The sequence below is a fragment of the Phacochoerus africanus genome, chromosome 1 (assembly GCF_016906955.1).
Source record: "Phacochoerus africanus isolate WHEZ1 chromosome 1, ROS_Pafr_v1, whole genome shotgun sequence".
In the NCBI taxonomy this organism is placed as follows: Eukaryota; Metazoa; Chordata; class Mammalia; order Artiodactyla; family Suidae; genus Phacochoerus; species Phacochoerus africanus.
In genome coordinates this window covers 110937389-110955630 of record NC_062544.1, presented here as the reverse complement: position 1 = coordinate 110955630, position 18242 = coordinate 110937389, and the positions used below count along the sequence as shown (strand labels likewise).

Sequence of the window (18242 nt, the reverse complement as noted above, 5' to 3'; positions counted from 1 at the left end):
CCCTGTGTTTATCTTGCAGTATGTTCATACAGATGCTCCTACGAATAAAACGCTGGCTGGACTGGTGGTGCAGCTTCTCCAGTTCCAGGAAGATGCCTTTGGGAAGCATGTCACCAACCCGGCCTTCACCAAATTACCTGTAAGTGTATCATCTTAACACACTGGAGCATCTTCAGTTTTTGTACTCTTGGGTATAGTTTATAGCTCTTTTACTTCACTGTTCCTATTCTATAGAATAAGGAAAAGTAGGAATCTCTACAGAATCTTAGCTATAGAATATTACTGCTTTTTAACTGTAGGAAGCATCTTTTTCTGGAGTCAATTAACATTTGCATTAAATATCACAACAGTTATTACGGAGATTTAACGTTTAACTATATTGTAGCTTCCTTATTGTTTTTACCAAGTGTTCTATGTTCTTTGTGCTGATTCAGTTCTATGCCTAGAATGCTATTTTGTGGAATTTTTTATGTTTTGTTGGTGGGATTTTCCTGAGCTTATGTAAGAATGTGATTCTGTTCCTCTTGCCATTGATATTTTGACTGAAAGTTTGGCTTGTTATAGAAATACTGGGTTATGCTTTATTTCCTTTTGAAATTTGTAGGGAAAAACCTGATACTACCTTTTGATTTTCTTCTTTTTAATACTAATATTTACAATTCAGAAATAATGTCTACTTGTGATAAATCATTATCTGAAGGCCCAATTATGCTTCTTTAGCTCAGGGAAGATTCAGTCTAATAGTTATATCTGTTCTCCTATATTCCTTTATTTTTTAAATTTTTATTTTATTTTATTTTTTGTCTTTTTGCCTTTTCTAGGGCCGCACCTGAGGCTTATGGAGGTTCCCAGGCTACGGGTCTAATTGGAGCTGTAGCCCCTGGCCTTCGCCACAGCAACTTGGCATCCGAGCCGTGTCTTCGACCTTCATCACAGCTCATGGCAATGCTGGATCCTTAACCCACCGAGCAAGGCCAGGGATTGAACCCACAACCTCATGGTTCCTAGTCGGATTTGTTAGCCACTGAGCCACAATGGGAACTCCCATTTCTTTATATTTTTGAACTCTGTACAAATACTGGATTTCCAGGAATTACCTGTCATATGTTTTTTCATAATTTTTTGTCTTCCAATTTTCCAGTATGGGTTGAATTTTTGTAGTTGCCAGTCTGCTGCTAGATGCCTCCACTGAATTTTTTATTGGTAGACATTTTTTTACCTCTCAAAAGCTTTGATTATGTGTTCTTTTCTTATTTTATCATTAAACCTTTTGTTTTAATGACTTGCTCAAATACAATTGAGAATAAAAAATATTATTTTCCTGATCTAGCAATAAATCTGTTTATTTTGCTTATGATTTTTTTTTGTCTTTTTTTTGTTGTTGTTGTTTTTGCTATTTCTTGGGCCGCACCTGCGGCATATGGAGGTTCCCAGGCCAGGGGTCCAATCGGAGCTGTAGCCACCGGCCTACGCCAGAGCCACAGCAACGCGGGATCCGAGCCGCGTCTGCAACCTACACCACAGCTCACGGCAACGCCGGATCGTTAACCCACTGAGCAAGGGCAGGGATCGGACCCGCAACCTCATGGTTCCTAATCAGATTTGTTAACCACTGCGCCACAACGGGAACTCCTGCTTATGATATTTTTGCCATCCAGACATTTATTTTCGTTTAGTTAAAATTTTTTTGGCCGCCCATGCCATATGGGGTTCCAGGCCAAGAATCAGATCTGAGCCACAGTTGCACCCTAACCTACAGCTGTGGCAACGCTTGTTCCCTAACCCATTATTTTGGGCTAGGGATCAAACCTGTGTCCCAGTGTTCCCAAGACACCTCCCATCTCATTGTGGCCTTGCAGTAACTCCATAGTTAAAATTTTTTGCCTTTTTTTCCCTTTTTTCTTGCCTTTAATGGCTGCACCTGCGGCATACGGAAGTTTCCAGGCTAGGAGTCAAATCTGAACTACAGCTGCTGGCCTACACCATAGCCACAGCAATGTTGGATCCTTAACCCACTAAGCAAGGCCCGGGATTGAACCCATATCCTAGTGGATACTAGTAGGCTTTGTTTCTGCTGCTTTGCCACAATGGGAACTCCCTTATTTTTTAAATTTTTATTTTTTATTAAAGTATAGTTATGCCTAGTCAAATATATTGATGTGCTTTTTTTTTTTTTGTCTGTCTTTTAGGGCCACACTGATGGCATATGGAGGTTCCAGGGCTAGGGGTAAAATCAGAGCTCTAGCTGCCGGCCTATGCCAGAGCCACAGCAGCTTGGGATTTGAGCTGAGTCTGCGACCTCTGCTACAGCTCACAGCAACACCAGATCCTTAACTGACTGAGTGAGGTCAGGGAACGAACTCAAGTCCTCATGGATGCTAGTCGGGTTTGTTAACCACTGAGCCATGATGGGAACTCCTGATGTGCTTTTTTTTGAATCATAATGGGAAGCTTTCTCCACTTATAGGTGATAAAATTTTCAGCCATTTGTTCTTCTGGTATTGTGTTGTCTTTTTTTACATATAACTCTTTTATCTATCTAGAATTTATCTCAGTGTTCAGTCTGAGCAGTGGATCCAGTTTTATCTTTTTCCACCTGATTATTCTTTGTTATCCCAGCAACATTTATTTATTCATTTTTTTAATCTTTTTATTTTTTTGCTTTTTAGGGCCATACCCGTGGCATTATGGAGGTTCCCAGGCCAGGAGTCAGTTTGGAGCTACAGCTCTTGGCCTCGCCACAGCCATACCAGATCCAAGCCACATCTGCAGCCTATACTACAGCTCATGGCAACACCGGATCCTTAACCCACTGCGCGAGGCCAGGGATCAAACCTGCAACCTCATGGCTCCTAGTATGATTCATTTCCGTTGCGCCACAAAGGGATTACCCTCAGCAACATTTATTAAAGAATACTTCTTTTCCCCACTAATTTGAGCTCAGCAGATATTAAATGTTTTGATTATGTGACCAGTTCTAACAGTTTGAAGAGTAATACAGTATATCATTTGTTCTCAGTGGCCTTCCACTCTAGTGAACTGTATGAATAGAGCTTTTGAGGCTCCTGATCTCAGGAAATGTTTTCTGGGGGAAAGGACATTTGAACTGAGTCCTAAAAGTAGATTATGACTTCTTCCGGGAGATTCTGTGGAAGATGGAATTTTTCAGATGATGATAGCAACATGAAGGCCCGAGAAAATTTGATACTTTAATGTAGTTGCAGATAGTTCAACAGTGTTAGAACAGAAGACAATAGGCTGAGAGATGGACCAGAATCAGTTGTTAAAGGACAGAGTTACTGTGTTAGAGGTGTAGCTTTTATCTTGGAAGTGATTGGGAACTATAGCAGGGAGAGAGTAGAAAGGGACTTATTCAACTTTGGGTTTTAGAATAATCCCTCAAGCTTCAACATGAAGAATGGACTGGAAACCATTTGAAAGCTCGTTCTCCTTGAGCAAGCTGCTCTAATAATCCAAGTGAGCTGTGGTGACAGCCCGTGGAGGAAAGAGTGAATTCAAAGACAACATAAAGGAGAGTAATCAGGGGCTTCCCTTCATAGCTTATTGGAAATGAATCTGACTGGTATCCATGAGGATGCAGGTTCGATTCCTGGTCTTGCTCAGTGAGTTGAGGATCTGGTGTTGCTGTGAGCTGATGTGTAGTTGTGGACATGGCTTGGATGTGGCATTGCTGTTGCTGTGGTATAGGCTGGTGGCTACAGCTTGGATTTGATCCCTAGTCTGACTTCATATGCCAAGGGTGCGGCAGTAAAAAAAATTAAATAGGAGTTCCCGTCGTGGCGCAGTGGTTAACGAATCCGACTAGGAACCATGAGGTTGCGGGTTCGATCCCTGCCCTTGCTCAGTGGGTTAACGATCCGGCGTTGCCGTGAGCTGTGGTGTAGGTTGCAGACACGGCTCGGACCCCGCGTTGCTGTGGCTCTGGCGTAGGCCGGTGGCTACAGCTCCGATTGGACCCCTAGCCTGGGAACCTCCATATGCCGCGGGAGCGGCCCAAGAAATAGTTAAAAAAAAGACAAAAAAAAAATTAAATAAAGTGTAATCACCTTGTGATTTGTGTTTGTGTTTTAGGTAGGGGGAAGTTGTGGGGCTGTAATAAAAAATTTGGTGGGATGACTACACTGAGAAGATACCTCTAGCACTAAGGGGAAAGCCAGAGTTTAAAAGCTGATATCTGATATTTATATGTATGACTGATTCACTGCTGTGCACTTGAAACTAGTATAACATTGCGAGTCAACTATACTCAAGTAAAATTAAAAAAAAAAAACAGGTTTCTGGAGAAAGGTACTCAGTTTAGTCTAACTACTGAGGTGTTGAGGTTGGCTTTCCTGTAGGCACCTTGGATTTAGAAATAGTAGGAAATAAGATCTGGAGTTCTAGAGAAAGGGTTGTATTGAAGAAATTTGGGAGTTAGTGGGTACTAGTTAAACTCATGTGCGGAGCAAGATCATTCCTTCTATTTTATTTTTTAACTAATCTTTTAAAAATACTATTTTTTTAATGATTTTTTCCATTATAATTGGTTTACAGTGTTCTGTCAATTTTTACTCTACAGCAAAGTGACCCAGTCATACATACATATATATTCTTTTTCTCACAATATTCTCCATCATGTTACATCACAAGTGACTAGATATGCTTCCCTTTGCTATATCGCAGGATCTCATTGCTTATCCTCTCCAAATGCAGTAGTTTGCATCTACTAACCCCAAACTCCCTGTCCATCCCATTTCCTCCCTGCATTGTTTTGTAATTGTTGATTATTTATGAAGTTAAGCATCCTTTCGTATTTATTGACCATTGGGCTATTCTTTTTAGGGGAGTGCCTATTTAAACGTTTTGCTCATTAAAAAAAAAAAAAAATCCAGTCGTCTGTCTTCTCACATGGAAGTTCCCAGGGATAGAATTCAAACCACAGCAGTGACCTGAGCCACAGCAGTGGCAATGCTGAGTTCTTACTCACTAGGCTTCCAGGGAACTATTTTTTTTCAAGGAATTTTTCTTACGTATTTTGGACATGGGTTCTGTGTCAGAAATATTTATTCCAAGTATCTTCTTGTCAGCTTATCTTTTTATTCTCATGGTGATATTCTTTTTTTTTTTTTGCCTTTTAAGGGCTGCACCTGTGGCACATGGAAGTTCCCAGACTAGGGGTCGAATCAGAGCTGCAGATGGCTGGCCTGTGTCACAGCCACAGCAATACCAGATCTGAGCCTCGTCTGTGATCTACACTGCAGCTCATCGAGGCCAAGGATCAAACCTGAATCCTCATGGATACTGTTCGGATTCTTAAGCTGTTGAGGCACAGCGAGAAGGTTCTCAATTATAATATAGAGCAGGGATCAGTAAATTTTTTCTGTGAAAGGCCTGATGGTAAATTTTTTTTTTCAGCGTGGGGTGTGTGTGTGTGCACGTGTGCAGCATGCAGAAGTTCCCAGGCCAGGGATTGAACCTGTGTTACAGCAATGACAGTGCCAGCTCCTTAACCACTAGGCCACCAGGGAATTCTAGATAGTAAATATTTTTATTTTTTTTATATTTTTGATTTAAAAATTTTTATTAGGAATTTATAATGTTCTATCAATTTATGCTATAGAGCAAAGTGACCTTGTCATACATATATATACATTCTTTTTCACACATTATCTTCTATCATGTTCCATCACAAGTGATTAGCTATATAGTTCCCTGTGCTATACAGCAGGATCTCATTGCCCATCCACTCCAAAAGCAAGAGTTTTCATCTACTAACCCCAGACTCCCAATCCATCCCATTCTTCCCCCCAACCTCGACAAACGCAGGTCTGCCCTACATATTGATGAGCTTTTCTGTCCTGGAGATAAATCATTTGTGTGATATTTTAGATTACACATAAAAATGATAACATGTGCTGTCTTTCTCTTTCTGACTTACTTCACTCAGTATGAGTCTCTAGTTCCATCCATGTTGCTGCAAATAGCATCATTTTGTCCTTTTTATGGCCGAGTAGTATTCCATTGTATACATGTGCCACATCTTCCTAATCCATTTATCCATTGATGGGCACTTAGGTTGTTTCCATGTCTTGCCTATTGTGAACAGTGTGGTGACGAACATATGGGTGCATATGTCTTTTTCAATGAAATTTTTGTCTGAATGTATACCTAGGTGTGGGATTGCTGGGTCATATGGTAGTTCTATATTTAGTAGTTTTCTGAGGTATTTCTACTGTTTTCCATAGTGGTTGTACCAGTGTACATTCCCACCAGGAGTGAAGGAGCGTTCACTTTTCTCCACATTCTCACCAGCATTTGTTATTTGTTGACTTGTTAATCATGGCCACATTAACTGGTGTGAGGTGGTACCTTATAGTAGTTTTGATTTGCATTTCTCTAATAATTAGTGATGTTGAGCATTTTTTCATGTGCCTGCTGGCCATCTCTGTGTAGTCTTTGGTTGAAATGTCTGTTTAAGTCTTCTGCACATTTTTCGGTTGGGTCGATTGTTTTTTTGTTGTTGAATTATAGGAGTTGTTTGTATGTTTTAGAGATTAAACCTTTGTTGGTTGAATCATTTGCAAAATTTTCTCCCATTCTGTGTGTTGTTTTCTCATTCTTTTAATGGTTTCCTTTGCTGTGTAGAAGCTTTTGAGTTTGTTTAGGTCTCATTGGCGTATTTTTGTCTTTGTCTTTATTCTAGTAGGCGGATCAAACAAGATGTTGCTGTGATTTATGTCAGAGAGCATTCTGTCTAGGTTTTCCTCTAAGAGTTTTATAGTGTTTGGCCTCTCATTTAGGTCTTTAATCCATTTTGAGTTTATTTTTGTGTATGGTGTTACACAGTATTCTAATTTCATTTTATCACATGCAGTTGTCTAGTTTTCCCAGCACAGATAGTAAATATTTTTATTTGTAATATCTACAGAAGGTCAGTTAGTAAAATACACAGTCTGCGCGGCAGCTTATCTTTGCTTATGTTGCGTGAAAGTAGCCGCAGACAATGAGTGTGGCTTTGTTCCAATAAAACTTTACTTACGAAAATCAAAATTGGGCTGGATTTGGCCTCTGGGCCATAGTTGGCCAATCCTTGAGGTAGAGTAATTTATAAAGTATTTTCTTTATGCTTTTTGTGCTCTTATAATGAAATCTTTCCTACTCTAAAGTGATAGCTGTATTCTGCTGTGTTTTCTTCTAGAGGCTTTATTGTTTTATGTTTTACGTTTTATAACTATAATCCATCCAGAATTGATCTGTGTTTATCCTGTGAGGTGGTGGTAGGGTCATGATTTCTTTTTTCTTTTATAAAGATATGCTAACTGTGGTTCATGCATTTTGATAGCTAATGTTTCATTATCTTTTACTTCTAAAATAGTTTCTTTTCTTTTTTTTTTTTTTAATTAGGATTGCACCTATGGCATATGGAGGTTCTCAGGCTAGGCATCAAATTGGAGTTATAGCCACCAGCCTGTATCACAGCCACAGCAATGTCAGATCCAAACCACATCTGCAACTGACACCACAGTTGACAGCAACACTGGATCCTTAACCCTCTGAGCGAGGCCAGGCATCGAACCTGTGTCCTCATGGATGCTAGTCAGATTCATTTCCTCTGAGCCATGACATGAACTCCCTAAAATATTTTCTAATTTCTTTTTTTTTTATTTCATTTTTATTTTTTTGTCTTTTTGCCATTTCTTGGGCCGCTCCCATGGCATATGGAGGTTCCCAGGCTAGGGGTCTAATCGGAGCTGTAGCCACCAGCCTACGCCACAGCCACACCAACCGGGATCTGAGCCACGTCTGCAACCTACACCACAGCTCACAGCAACGCTGGATCGTTAACCCACTGAGCAAGGGCAGGGATCGAACCCACAACCTCATGGTTCCTAGTCGGATTCATTAACCGCTGCACCACGACAGGAACTCTCTATTTTCTAATTTCTATTTTGATTTCTTCTTTGACCCTTGCATTTTTTATTTCAAAAGATGATTTAAATGATTGGTTCTTACTGTGAATTTCTAATTTTATTACATTAAGTAAAGAGCATGTTTTAATATTCTTTGTAACTTACTGAGAGTACTGTTGTTGCGAAATCTCAATCTAGTTTTTTTTTTCAGTTTTTATTTCATAATTATAAACTTTGCAATCCAGCTGAACTTGGAGGGCGATAAGTAGAATATGGAACCTAAAGAACTGCAGTGAGAGCACAAAGATGATAGGTTATTTCAAGCAGATGAGGGGGGAAGGGTGTTCTCCTAAGCTATAGAAGGAATGTTCTGATGCTTAAGATAAAACACAAGTCAAATTTATTGGATTTGTCCATAGTCAGCAGTGGTGATTTTCTCTAGCTTATCTTGTCATTCCTGGTCCCAAAGTGCTTCATGATTTCCACAGGGTTCATATCCTCTTTCACCTTGCCAAAAACCACATGCTTGCCATCCTAGCACTCAGTCTTGGAAATGCAGGTGAAAAACTGGGAACCATTTGTATTGTGGCCAGTGTTTGCCATGGACAAGATGTAAGAACTTATTTGCCTCAGGATGAAATTCTCATCATCACATTTCTCCCAATAGATGGACTTGCCACCAGTGCCATTATGGTGTGTGAAGTCATCACCCTGGCACATAAATCCCAGAATTATTCTGTGAAAGCAGGAAACTTTATAACCAAATTTTTTTCTCCGCAGTTCTCTGAGCATGAAATTTTCTGCTGTCTTTGCAAATTTTCCTGCAAACACCTTGAAGGAGACAAGGCCCAAGGGCTCACTCTCAACAGCGATGTTGAAAAACAGAGTGGGGTTGTCCATGGCTGGTTGGTGTAGGAGAATCCCTGACAGTGGCCTCTGCTTGGCCTAGTTGGGATTTTTTTTTTTTTTTTTTAGAGGGGTCATCCTTTATTGGTGAGCAGGAAAGTGGGGTGGGGGTTCAGGCCCAGCTGGGGAGGTCATGGCAGCACTCACTAGGAGTTCCCAGTTGTGTGGGAAGCGGGGAGCTCTGAGGGGGGCCATGGGACCAGAGCTGCCTGAGTCACCACACAGACCTGCAGTGACCCGACAGCACTGGCTTCACATGGCAGGAGGCTTGGTATTGTTCATGACCTGTGACTTCTGCAGAGGGCAGGGTCTTGGCTCCAGCCTAACAGGGCCAAGCAGCTTTGGGAGATGGACTGGGGGCAGGAGCCTCAGAAAAAGGTCTCTCCTCCACACCCTACCCATCGTGGCAGATGTGGAGGCCAAAAGCCCAGGAGATGTGAAGGGGGGTGATGGAGACTGGCGGGGGGGGGGGGGGGGGCCCTCCAGGCTGTGGATAGTGAAGGCACAGGCTGGAGGCGGTGGGGGCTGGGACAGAGCATAGCAGGAGCATCACAGGAGCCTCACAACTGCCCTGAGATGCTTGTGAAATGTTTCAAAGAGAAGCAGAAGCCCTGAGGGATAGAATTCTACACATAGAAAACTGTAGGGTTTTTTTTGTTTTTTGTTTTTGTTTTTTTTTTCCCTTTTCTAGGGCTGCTTCCTGCGGCATATGGAGGTTTCCAGGCTAGGGGTTGAATTGGAGCTGTAGCCACCAGCCTACGCCACAGCCACACCAACTGGGATCCGAGCCACGTCTGCAACCTACACCACAGCTCACGGCAACACCGGATCCTTAAGCCATTGAGCAAGGGCAGGGATCGAATCTGCAACCTCATGGTTCCCAGTCGGATTCGTTAACCACAGAGCCACAACGGAAACTCCATGTAGTTTAGTTTTTTGAAAAAGGAGAGTAATGTGTGATTTGAATGCACAGTGTGGTTTGCTTTTGCTGGGCGGGTTTCCTTAAGAGGAAGGAGCTTGGGGTTGTACAAACACCAGGGAACACTGGGTTGCTCTGTTTAGACAGGTTGGTGTCACCTGTGTGGACTCATGCTCATGGCCTTTCTGGTGTTCCTCTGGTGAACATTCTTGCCTTTGTTGTTAAAATGGGTGCCCGCTGCTCTTCAGTGTGGCAGAGCCGGTGTCCTCATCATTCAGAACTTCATCTGGTTTCCACAGCTTCTTGTAGATGAAAACGATGGTGACCAGCACAAGCACCTGGGCCACGATGCCCAGAGAGAGCCAGAGGATGATGAAGCTCTTGCGCACATGCAGTATGATGGCCGCCTGGCCAGTGCCCTTCAAGCTGGTACTGTTGCAGAAGTACTTGCCTGGGCCTTGTTCAGGTCCAGGTCTGGGATGTGCAGCTCCATCTTGGTCTTGGAGGAGACCACAAAGAACTTGGCTTTGGGAGTTGTTGTGTATGCCCTGGTCCCCGGAGTTGCTCATCTTGTACCATAGCTACTTGGTGACCAGCGGGAAGGAGTCCAACTTGCAGGCCAGCACTGCAGTCTCCCCCTTGGTGGTGGGCTCTGACTTCTTCATGGCCTTGATGTTGGGGGACACCTTTACTTCCAGGTCTGTGAGGCCTGCATGCAAGAAGGAAGGCAGGCAGGCAGGAAAATGGAGGTATACTGGCCCGAATGGTCATCTGAGTCCACCTCAAACTCTGTCCTCAGGTCGGGCAGTGTGTCCTCATTCAGAATCATGCCCTCTTCCCAGGGGTGGCCTGCGATCTCTGTGGTACTGTGAATCAGTGTGCAAGTGAGGCATATTTTGGAACTGACATCATCAGTCGAGGTCCAGATCCTGCTCACTGCCCCAGAGCCACCCTGGGAGCTTAGCAACCTGAGCCCTTGCACCAGTAGCTGCACATCTGCATGTCCTGCATTCTCCTAGTTGGGATTTTTTAAATATTCTTTTTTTCCTCTAGTTGCTTTTAATACCTCTTTGTCTTTGCTCTTATGCAATTGCACTATATGATGTGTCTAGGTGTAGGTTATTTTATATATATAAATATATCTAAATACATTTAAAAATTTTTTTAATAAGAATTTTATGGCCACACCTGAGTCATATGTAAGTTCCTGGGGACTGGGATTGAATGTGAGCAACAGCTATGACTTGTGTCTCAGCTGCGGCAACACCAGATTCTTTAACCTGCTGTCCTGGGCTTGGGATCGAACATGTATCTCTGCAGTGACCCAAGTCCTGCAGTAGGATTCTTTTTTTTTTTTTTTTTTTTTTTGCCTTTTCTTGAGTAGCTCCTGTGGCATATAGAGGTTCCCAGGCTAGGGGTCAAATTGGAGCTGTAGCCACCGGCCTATGCCAGAGCCACAGCATTGTGGGATCCGAGCCGTGTCTGTGACCCACACCACAGCTCACGGCAACGCCAGATCCTTAACCCTCTGAGCAAGGCCAGGGATTGAACCCGCAACCTTATGGTTCCTAGTTGGATTCGTTAACCACTGTGCCACGACGGGAACTCCTCTTTAGCCTATATCTGATAATACTTTTTTTTTGTCTTTTTGTCTTTTTTGTTGTTGTTGTTGTTGTTGTTGCTATTTCTTGGGCCGCTCCCGCGGCATATGGGGGTTCCCAGGCTAGGGGTCGAATCGGAGCTGTAGCCACTGGCCTACGCCAGAGCCACAGCAACGCAGGATCCAAGCCGCGTCTGCAACCTACACCATAGCTCACGGCAACGCCGGATCGTTAACCCACTGAGCAAGGCCAGGGACTGAACCTGCAACCTCATGGTTCCTAGTCAGATTCGTTAACCACTGCGCCATGATGGGAACTCCTGATAATACTTTTTATTTTTCAACTGTAGTATCTGTTGACTTTAATCTTTTTTTTTTTAGGGCTACATCTGTAGCTTATGGAAGTTCCCTGGCCTAGGGGTCACATCAGAGCTACAGCTGCTAGCCTGTGCCACAGCCACAGTAACTCAGGATCCGAGCTGCTTCTGTGACCTACACCACAGCTCACGGCAATGCCAGATCCCCAACCCACTGAGCGAGGCCAGAGATCAAGTCCCCATCCTGATGGGTACTAGTCGGATTCGTTTCTGCCTCACCACAATAGGAGCTCCTGACTTTAATCTGAAGTTATGTGTAGAGATGTTTTCTTGTAATCTGCTCAGTAGCATGGACCTGAATTTAAGTTGTTGTTTTTTTTTTTGTCTTTTTAGGGTCATACCCACAACATATGGAAGTTCCCAGGCTACGTGTCGAATAGGAGCTGTAGCTGCCGGCCTGTGCCACAGCCACAGCAACACCAGATCTGAGCAGCATCTGTAACATCTGCAACCTATGCTACAGCTTGTGACAATGCCGGGTCCTTAACCCACTGAGTGAAGCCAGGAATTGAACCCTCCTCCTCATGGATACTAGTTAGATTCTTAACCTGCTGAGCTGGAACTCCCACATGCACATGAATTTTTAAATGATTTTAGTACAGTTGAACTGTTGAGAAAATTTTTATGGATTACCTACATAGTCAGATACTCTCCTGAGTATTGATGGTAAAAGTTTGAATAAGAAACTGTTCCTGAGAGTTCCCACGCGCCTCAACAGGATCATCGGCATCTTGGGAGTGCTGGCATGCAGGTTCAATCTCCTTCCTGGCCTAGTGAGTTAAGGATCTGGCATTGTCACAGCTGCTGCATAAGTCATAGCTGTGGGTCAGATCTCATCCCTGGCCAGGGAACTCTATGTGCCACATGGTGGCCAGATAAATCTACAGACCAGTCATTTCAGTATTATTATGCTGTGAGTGGTTTGCCTGTGTGCAGTAGTGGTATACATTTGTGGTTTGAGAGAATATTTTAGCTGGGGGTTCAGGGAAGGCTTAGTCTGAGAAATAAGTCTTGTTTTACCTACCTAGTACATTATTCATGTTAGATTTAAGTGCTGGCATTACAAAATTGTAATGTCTTGTGCCTCTTCTCAGACTAAATACTAAGTTTTCAGTGATAACTGTTTTTGTTCGTTTGTTTTATCTTTTTGTCTTTTTAGGGCCACAGCCATGACATATGGAGGTTCCCAGGCTAGGGGTCCAATGGGAGCTGCAGATGCCAACCTATGCCACAGCCACAGCAATGTCAGATCCGAGCCACACCTGCGACCTACACCACAGCTCACGGCCATGCTGGATCCTTAACCCACTGAGTGAGGCCAGTGATTGAACCCACAACCTCATGGTTCCTATTTGGATTCGTTAACCGCTGAGCCATAACGGGAACTCCCAGACATGAATAATTTTGTCAGACCTTTTACTTTTCTCATGTATAACTTGTATCTTTTTTAGGCAAAATGTTTCATGGATTTTAAAGCTGGAGGCACCTTGTGCCACATTCTTGGGGCTGCTTACAAATATAAAAATGAACAGGGATGGTAAGTTTTTACATTTATTTGCATATTTTGATATGATATTTAAGTCATTTAATGTTAACCTATACCTTATTTGTATGTTAGATGAGCACATAGTGCATATTGTGATTAATATGCAAAGTAGATTGTCTTTTATCTAGAGTCCTAATTTACTTTGTGCCTACCCCTAGGAACAATATCATACATTTATTAGGCAAGTTGTTTTTTCATATATGGTTGTATGTAGATAATAGGTGTGTATTATTAGCAAATTGGAAGTTAGGCTCACTGTGAAATATGTAAATAAATATTTTGAACTTAGAGAATGTGCTGAAACATAGCAGGGTTTTTTTTTTTTTTGTCTTTTTGCCTTTTCTAGGGCCGCTCCAATGGCATATGGAGGTTCCCAGGCTAGGGGTCCAGTCGGAGCTGCTGCCGCTGGCCCACACCAGGGCCACAGCAATGCTGGATCTGAGCTGCGTCTGCGACCTACACCACATCTCACGGCAACACCGGATCCCCAACCCACTGAGCAAGGCCAGGGATCGAACCTGCAACCTCATGGTTCCCAGTCCGAGTCGTTAACCATTTGGCCACCACGGGAACTCCAAACATAGCAATTTTTTTATCAAAAATTTTTTTTTGTATTTTTTGTCTTTTCGGGGCCACACCTGCAGCTCATGGAGGTTCCCAGGCTAGGGGTCTAATCGGGAACTACCCACAAATTTTGTTTTTGTTTTAATTTTTGTTTTTTTTAGGGCTATGTGTGCAGCATATGGAAGTTCCCAGGCTAGGGGTCCAATTGGAGCTGTAGCTGCCAGCCGATGCCACAGCAACACCAGATCCAAGCCACATTTGCAACCTGCACCACAGCTCATGGCAACGTGGGATCCTTAACCCACAGATCAAGGCCAGGGATCAAAGCCGAGTCCTCATGGATGCTAGTTGGGTTTGTTACTGTTAAGCCACGACAGGAAGTCCAATATAGCAGGTTTTTTTTTTTTTCTGTATCTTTTTTTTAGGGCCGCATTTGTGTCATATGGAGGGTCACAGGCTAGGGGTTAATCAGAGCTGTAGCTGCCAGCCTACGCCACAGCAACGCAGGATCCAGGCCTCATCTGTGACCTACACCACAGCTTACAGCATCGCTAGATGCTTAACCCACTGAGCGAGGCCATCGATCGAACCTGCCTCCTCATGGATGCTAGTCAGATTCGCTTTTTTTGTTGAGCCACGATGGGAACTCCTCGAGATGGCAGTTTTAAGTGTTCTGGTGAGGCAGACCTTCAGAATGACAAACATCCAGCGTTCCCTGCTGAGGACACAGATGAAAGGCGTCTGGCTCTGAGGAGTACTGATTATTGGGAACCCGGTGGTGGAGCTGAGATGAGAATCCCTACTATTGTTCCTACCGTTTTGCTTCTTCCTTTTCTCTTTCTTTCCCCTTTCCTCACCCTATCTTTCTTGCTGCTTTCTTCCTTTTCTTTCTTGAACTCTGGGGTTTGTACCACCTCAATGTGGAAGTTTTGCTGTTTGGACTATTGAGTGTTTAATGGTGTTGGGTTAGGGATAGAGGTTAAAAGGGTGCTGGAGTATGTTGACTTTAAGTTATTTGGTAGTTTTAGTCGCGTTCCGCAGTTTCTAATCTTAGCATTTTTTCTCAGAATACTCATGTAATTTGTATTTTTTAATAAAAGTTAATCTAATTCAACAATTTTTAGCTGGTAAATTCAAATAAGTATTCACACCAATAATCAGGGCAAGATTATAATTACTTATTTGTAGTAAATAGATGCAGACTTGTGTCTGTATTTGCTAGAAGTTTTCTTTTTCTTTTTTCTTTTTTTCTTTTTAGGGTTGCACCCATGGCATGTGGAGGTTCCTAGGCTAGGGGTCTCATCGAAGCTACAGCTTCTGGCCTGTGCCAGAGCCACAGCAGCGCCAGATCTGAGCCGCATCTGTGACCTGCACCACAGGTCACGGCAATGCCAGATCCTTAAACCACTGATTGAGGTGAGGGATCGAACCTGCAACCTCATGGTTCCTGGTCGGATTTGTTTCTACTGTGCCATGACAGGAACTCCAGAACTTTTATATATGGATGACTGTTTGATGGATACTGTTTTAAAAATGGGCATGAGAATTTATTATCAGATGTAGTGTTCTGTTTTTTAGCTTTCTTTTTAGCTCTGGTGCTGCACCTCTTTACCATGGTGTTCCCTGATCTATTGACAGTGTGCCTGGGTACTCTCATATATAGTTTGTATCCTTGTTCTAGATTCCCAGTTGGAACTCTTTCTTTACTGGTTTTCTTGTTTAGCTTGTATCTATGTTTCTTGTTCAGCTTGTTTCTTGTTTAGCTATGTTTCTTGTTGAGCTTGTATCCTGATCTGGACTCTTGAAGACAGAGTCTCAAAGTGAAATGACTTTTCCTAAGTCACATTTTAGGGGACATACCAGTACAATGAAATATTTTTACCTGAAAAGATTTAAGGTGGTTTAGAAAGATACATAGAAGGAGTCATGTTTAAATTAAAAATGGGGCAGAAAAAGATGTAAAGGGATAGAGTTAGAGACTTTTAAATGGGGTGAGGAATAAGAATGTTTTCCAAGTCTTCTATTCAGTTTGTACCATAAATACCTCCTTTCAGGTATAATAAACCTAACTGCAATACGCACTTTCCCATCTCCTCTGACTTAGACACTTGCAGTGAGTGGATCACTTACATTCCAAAGTGCATATTTTAGTAACTGCCCACCCATTTGGATATCTGAATAGTGACCCTTCTTCTTGGTAGTGGGTCTGACTTGCCCCATATCTAAGATACTGTTTTGAACTTTGTGTTCTCCATTTGAACCTCACAGTGTAGCTCACAAGTTTGCTGGTTTCCTTATTATAGCCACTTTCTTACTTCAGCTTTCTTTTAGCTTCTGGTGATGTGTGGCTGGAGTAGCATATATATGATGTTGCATGGGAATACCTGGTAAATTATTGGCATTTGTCTTAATGTGAGAGGTGACCTTTTATTTTTCCCTATGACACTATTTGCTGCTGATATTCATTTCTTATAGACAAGCTTAGGCCTTTTTTGTTTATTTATTTATTTATTTATTTTGGTTTTTTAGGGCTGCATCCATGGCATATGGAAGTTCCCAGGCTAGGGGTCGAATCAGAGCCATTAGCACTTAAGATGGTCTTTAAGCCTTACATTGAGAAATGTTGGTCAGTTGGATTGTTTAATTATAAAAGATGATTTAGATCTTTTAACTTGGGAATAAGTATCCTTTTTTTTTTTTTCTTTCTATGGCCGCACCTGTGGCATATAAAATTTCTTGGCTAGGGGGTCGAATTGGAGCTGCAGCTGCTGGCCTACACCACAGCCACAGCAATGCTAGATCTGAGCTACATTGCAACCTATGCTGCAGCTTGTGGCCACTGGATCCTTAAATCTGAGGGAGACCAGGGATTGATCCTGAATCCTCCTGGACACCGTGGTTGGTTTTTAATGTTTTTGTGTGTGTGTGTGTTTTTAGGACTGCACCCATGGCATATGGAAATTCCCAGGCTAGGGGTCCAATTGGAGCTGTAGTTGCAAGCCTGTGCCACAGCCAAAGCAACTTGGGATCTGAGCTGAGTCTTCGACCTACACTTCAGCTCATGGCAGTGCCAGATCCTTAACCCATTGACTGAGGCCAGGGATTGAACCTATATCCTCATGGGTACTAATTGGGTTCGTTACTGCTGAGCCACGACGGTGGCTCCTCTGGTTCTTTTTTTTTTTTTTTTTTTTGTCTTTTTGCTATTTCTTGGGCCACTCCCACGGCATATGGAGGTTCCCAGGCTAGGGGTCTAATCGGAGCTGTAGCCGCCAGCCTACGCCAGAGCCACAGCAACGCTGGATCCGAGCCGTGTCTGCAACCTATATCACAGCTCATGGCAACGCTGGATCGTCAACCCACTGAGCAAGGGCAGGGATTGAACCCGCAACCTCATGGTTCCTAGTCGGATTCATTAACCACTGCACCACCACGGGAACTCCATCTCTGTCTGGTTCTTAACCTGCCGAGCCATCATGGGAACTCCTAATTATCCATTTTAATAGCTTTTTTTTTTTTTTGTCTTTTTGCTATTTCTTTGGGCCGCTCCCGCGGCATATGGAGGTTCCCAGGCTAGGGGTTGAATCAGAGCTGTAGCCACTGGCCTATGCCAGAGCCACAGCAGTGCGGGATCCGAAGCCGCGTCTGCAACCTACACCACAGCTCATGGCAACGCCGGATCGTTAACCCACTGAGCAAGGGCAGGGACCAAACCTGCAACCTCATGGTTCCTAGTCGGATTCGTTAACCACTGCGCCATGACGGGAACTCCGTTAATAGCATATTTTAAAACACTGCTTGCTTTGACTTCCCCTGTGGCCTACAGCATAACTACATAGCATGGTCTCTGCAATGGCTTGGTTTTGGCCCTGAAGCTTCCATATGCTGCAGGTGTGGCCATATAGTTACAGAAATAAATTGAGAAACCCCTCTGCTTTTGGTCAGTCATCTTGCTTTTTTAATTAAGAAAATATGTAGTAGTTCCCATCATGGTGCAGTGGTTAACGAATCTGACTAGGAACCATGAGGTTGCAGGTTCGATCCCTGGTCTTGCTCAGTGGGTTAAGGATCCAGCATTGTCGTGAGCTGTGGTGTAGGTCGCAGATGTGGCTCAGATCCCGAGTTGCTGTGGCTGTGGTATAGGCCGGCAGCTGCAGCTCAAATTCGACCCCTAGCCTGGGCGCCTCCATATGCCACGGGAGTGGCCCAAGAAAATGGCAAAAAAAAAAAAAGAAAATAAATATATATAGCTAGGATCCAAACCAGTTTACTTCTCTTCAGAGTCACACACCTAGCAGGATATACTTTTTAGTGTAATGATATGTAATATACCTCCCTCTTTCCATATGTGCCTACCTATTTCCAATCTCTGGATATGTGGGCTGTGTGCCAATTCTTTTTTTTTTTGCTTTTTTAGGGC

The 18242-nt window shown here is 43.1% G+C and overlaps 1 protein-coding gene and 1 pseudogene across 2 annotated transcripts in view; one reads left to right on the top strand and one right to left on the bottom strand.

Moving 5' to 3' along the window:
- SMARCC1 (SWI/SNF related, matrix associated, actin dependent regulator of chromatin subfamily c member 1) overlaps positions 1-18242 on the top strand; it is a 168365-nt gene that overhangs the window by 9134 nt on the left and 140989 nt on the right. For both annotated transcript variants that reach the window (XM_047772896.1, XM_047772905.1), the window contains exons 2-3: positions 20-139; positions 13164-13249. In XM_047772896.1, the coding sequence (XP_047628852.1) occupies positions 20-139; positions 13164-13249 (206 nt within the window). The remainder of the gene's footprint in view (positions 1-19; positions 140-13163; positions 13250-18242) is intronic.
- LOC125123309 (peptidyl-prolyl cis-trans isomerase A-like) lies at positions 8311-8810 on the bottom strand (annotated as a pseudogene).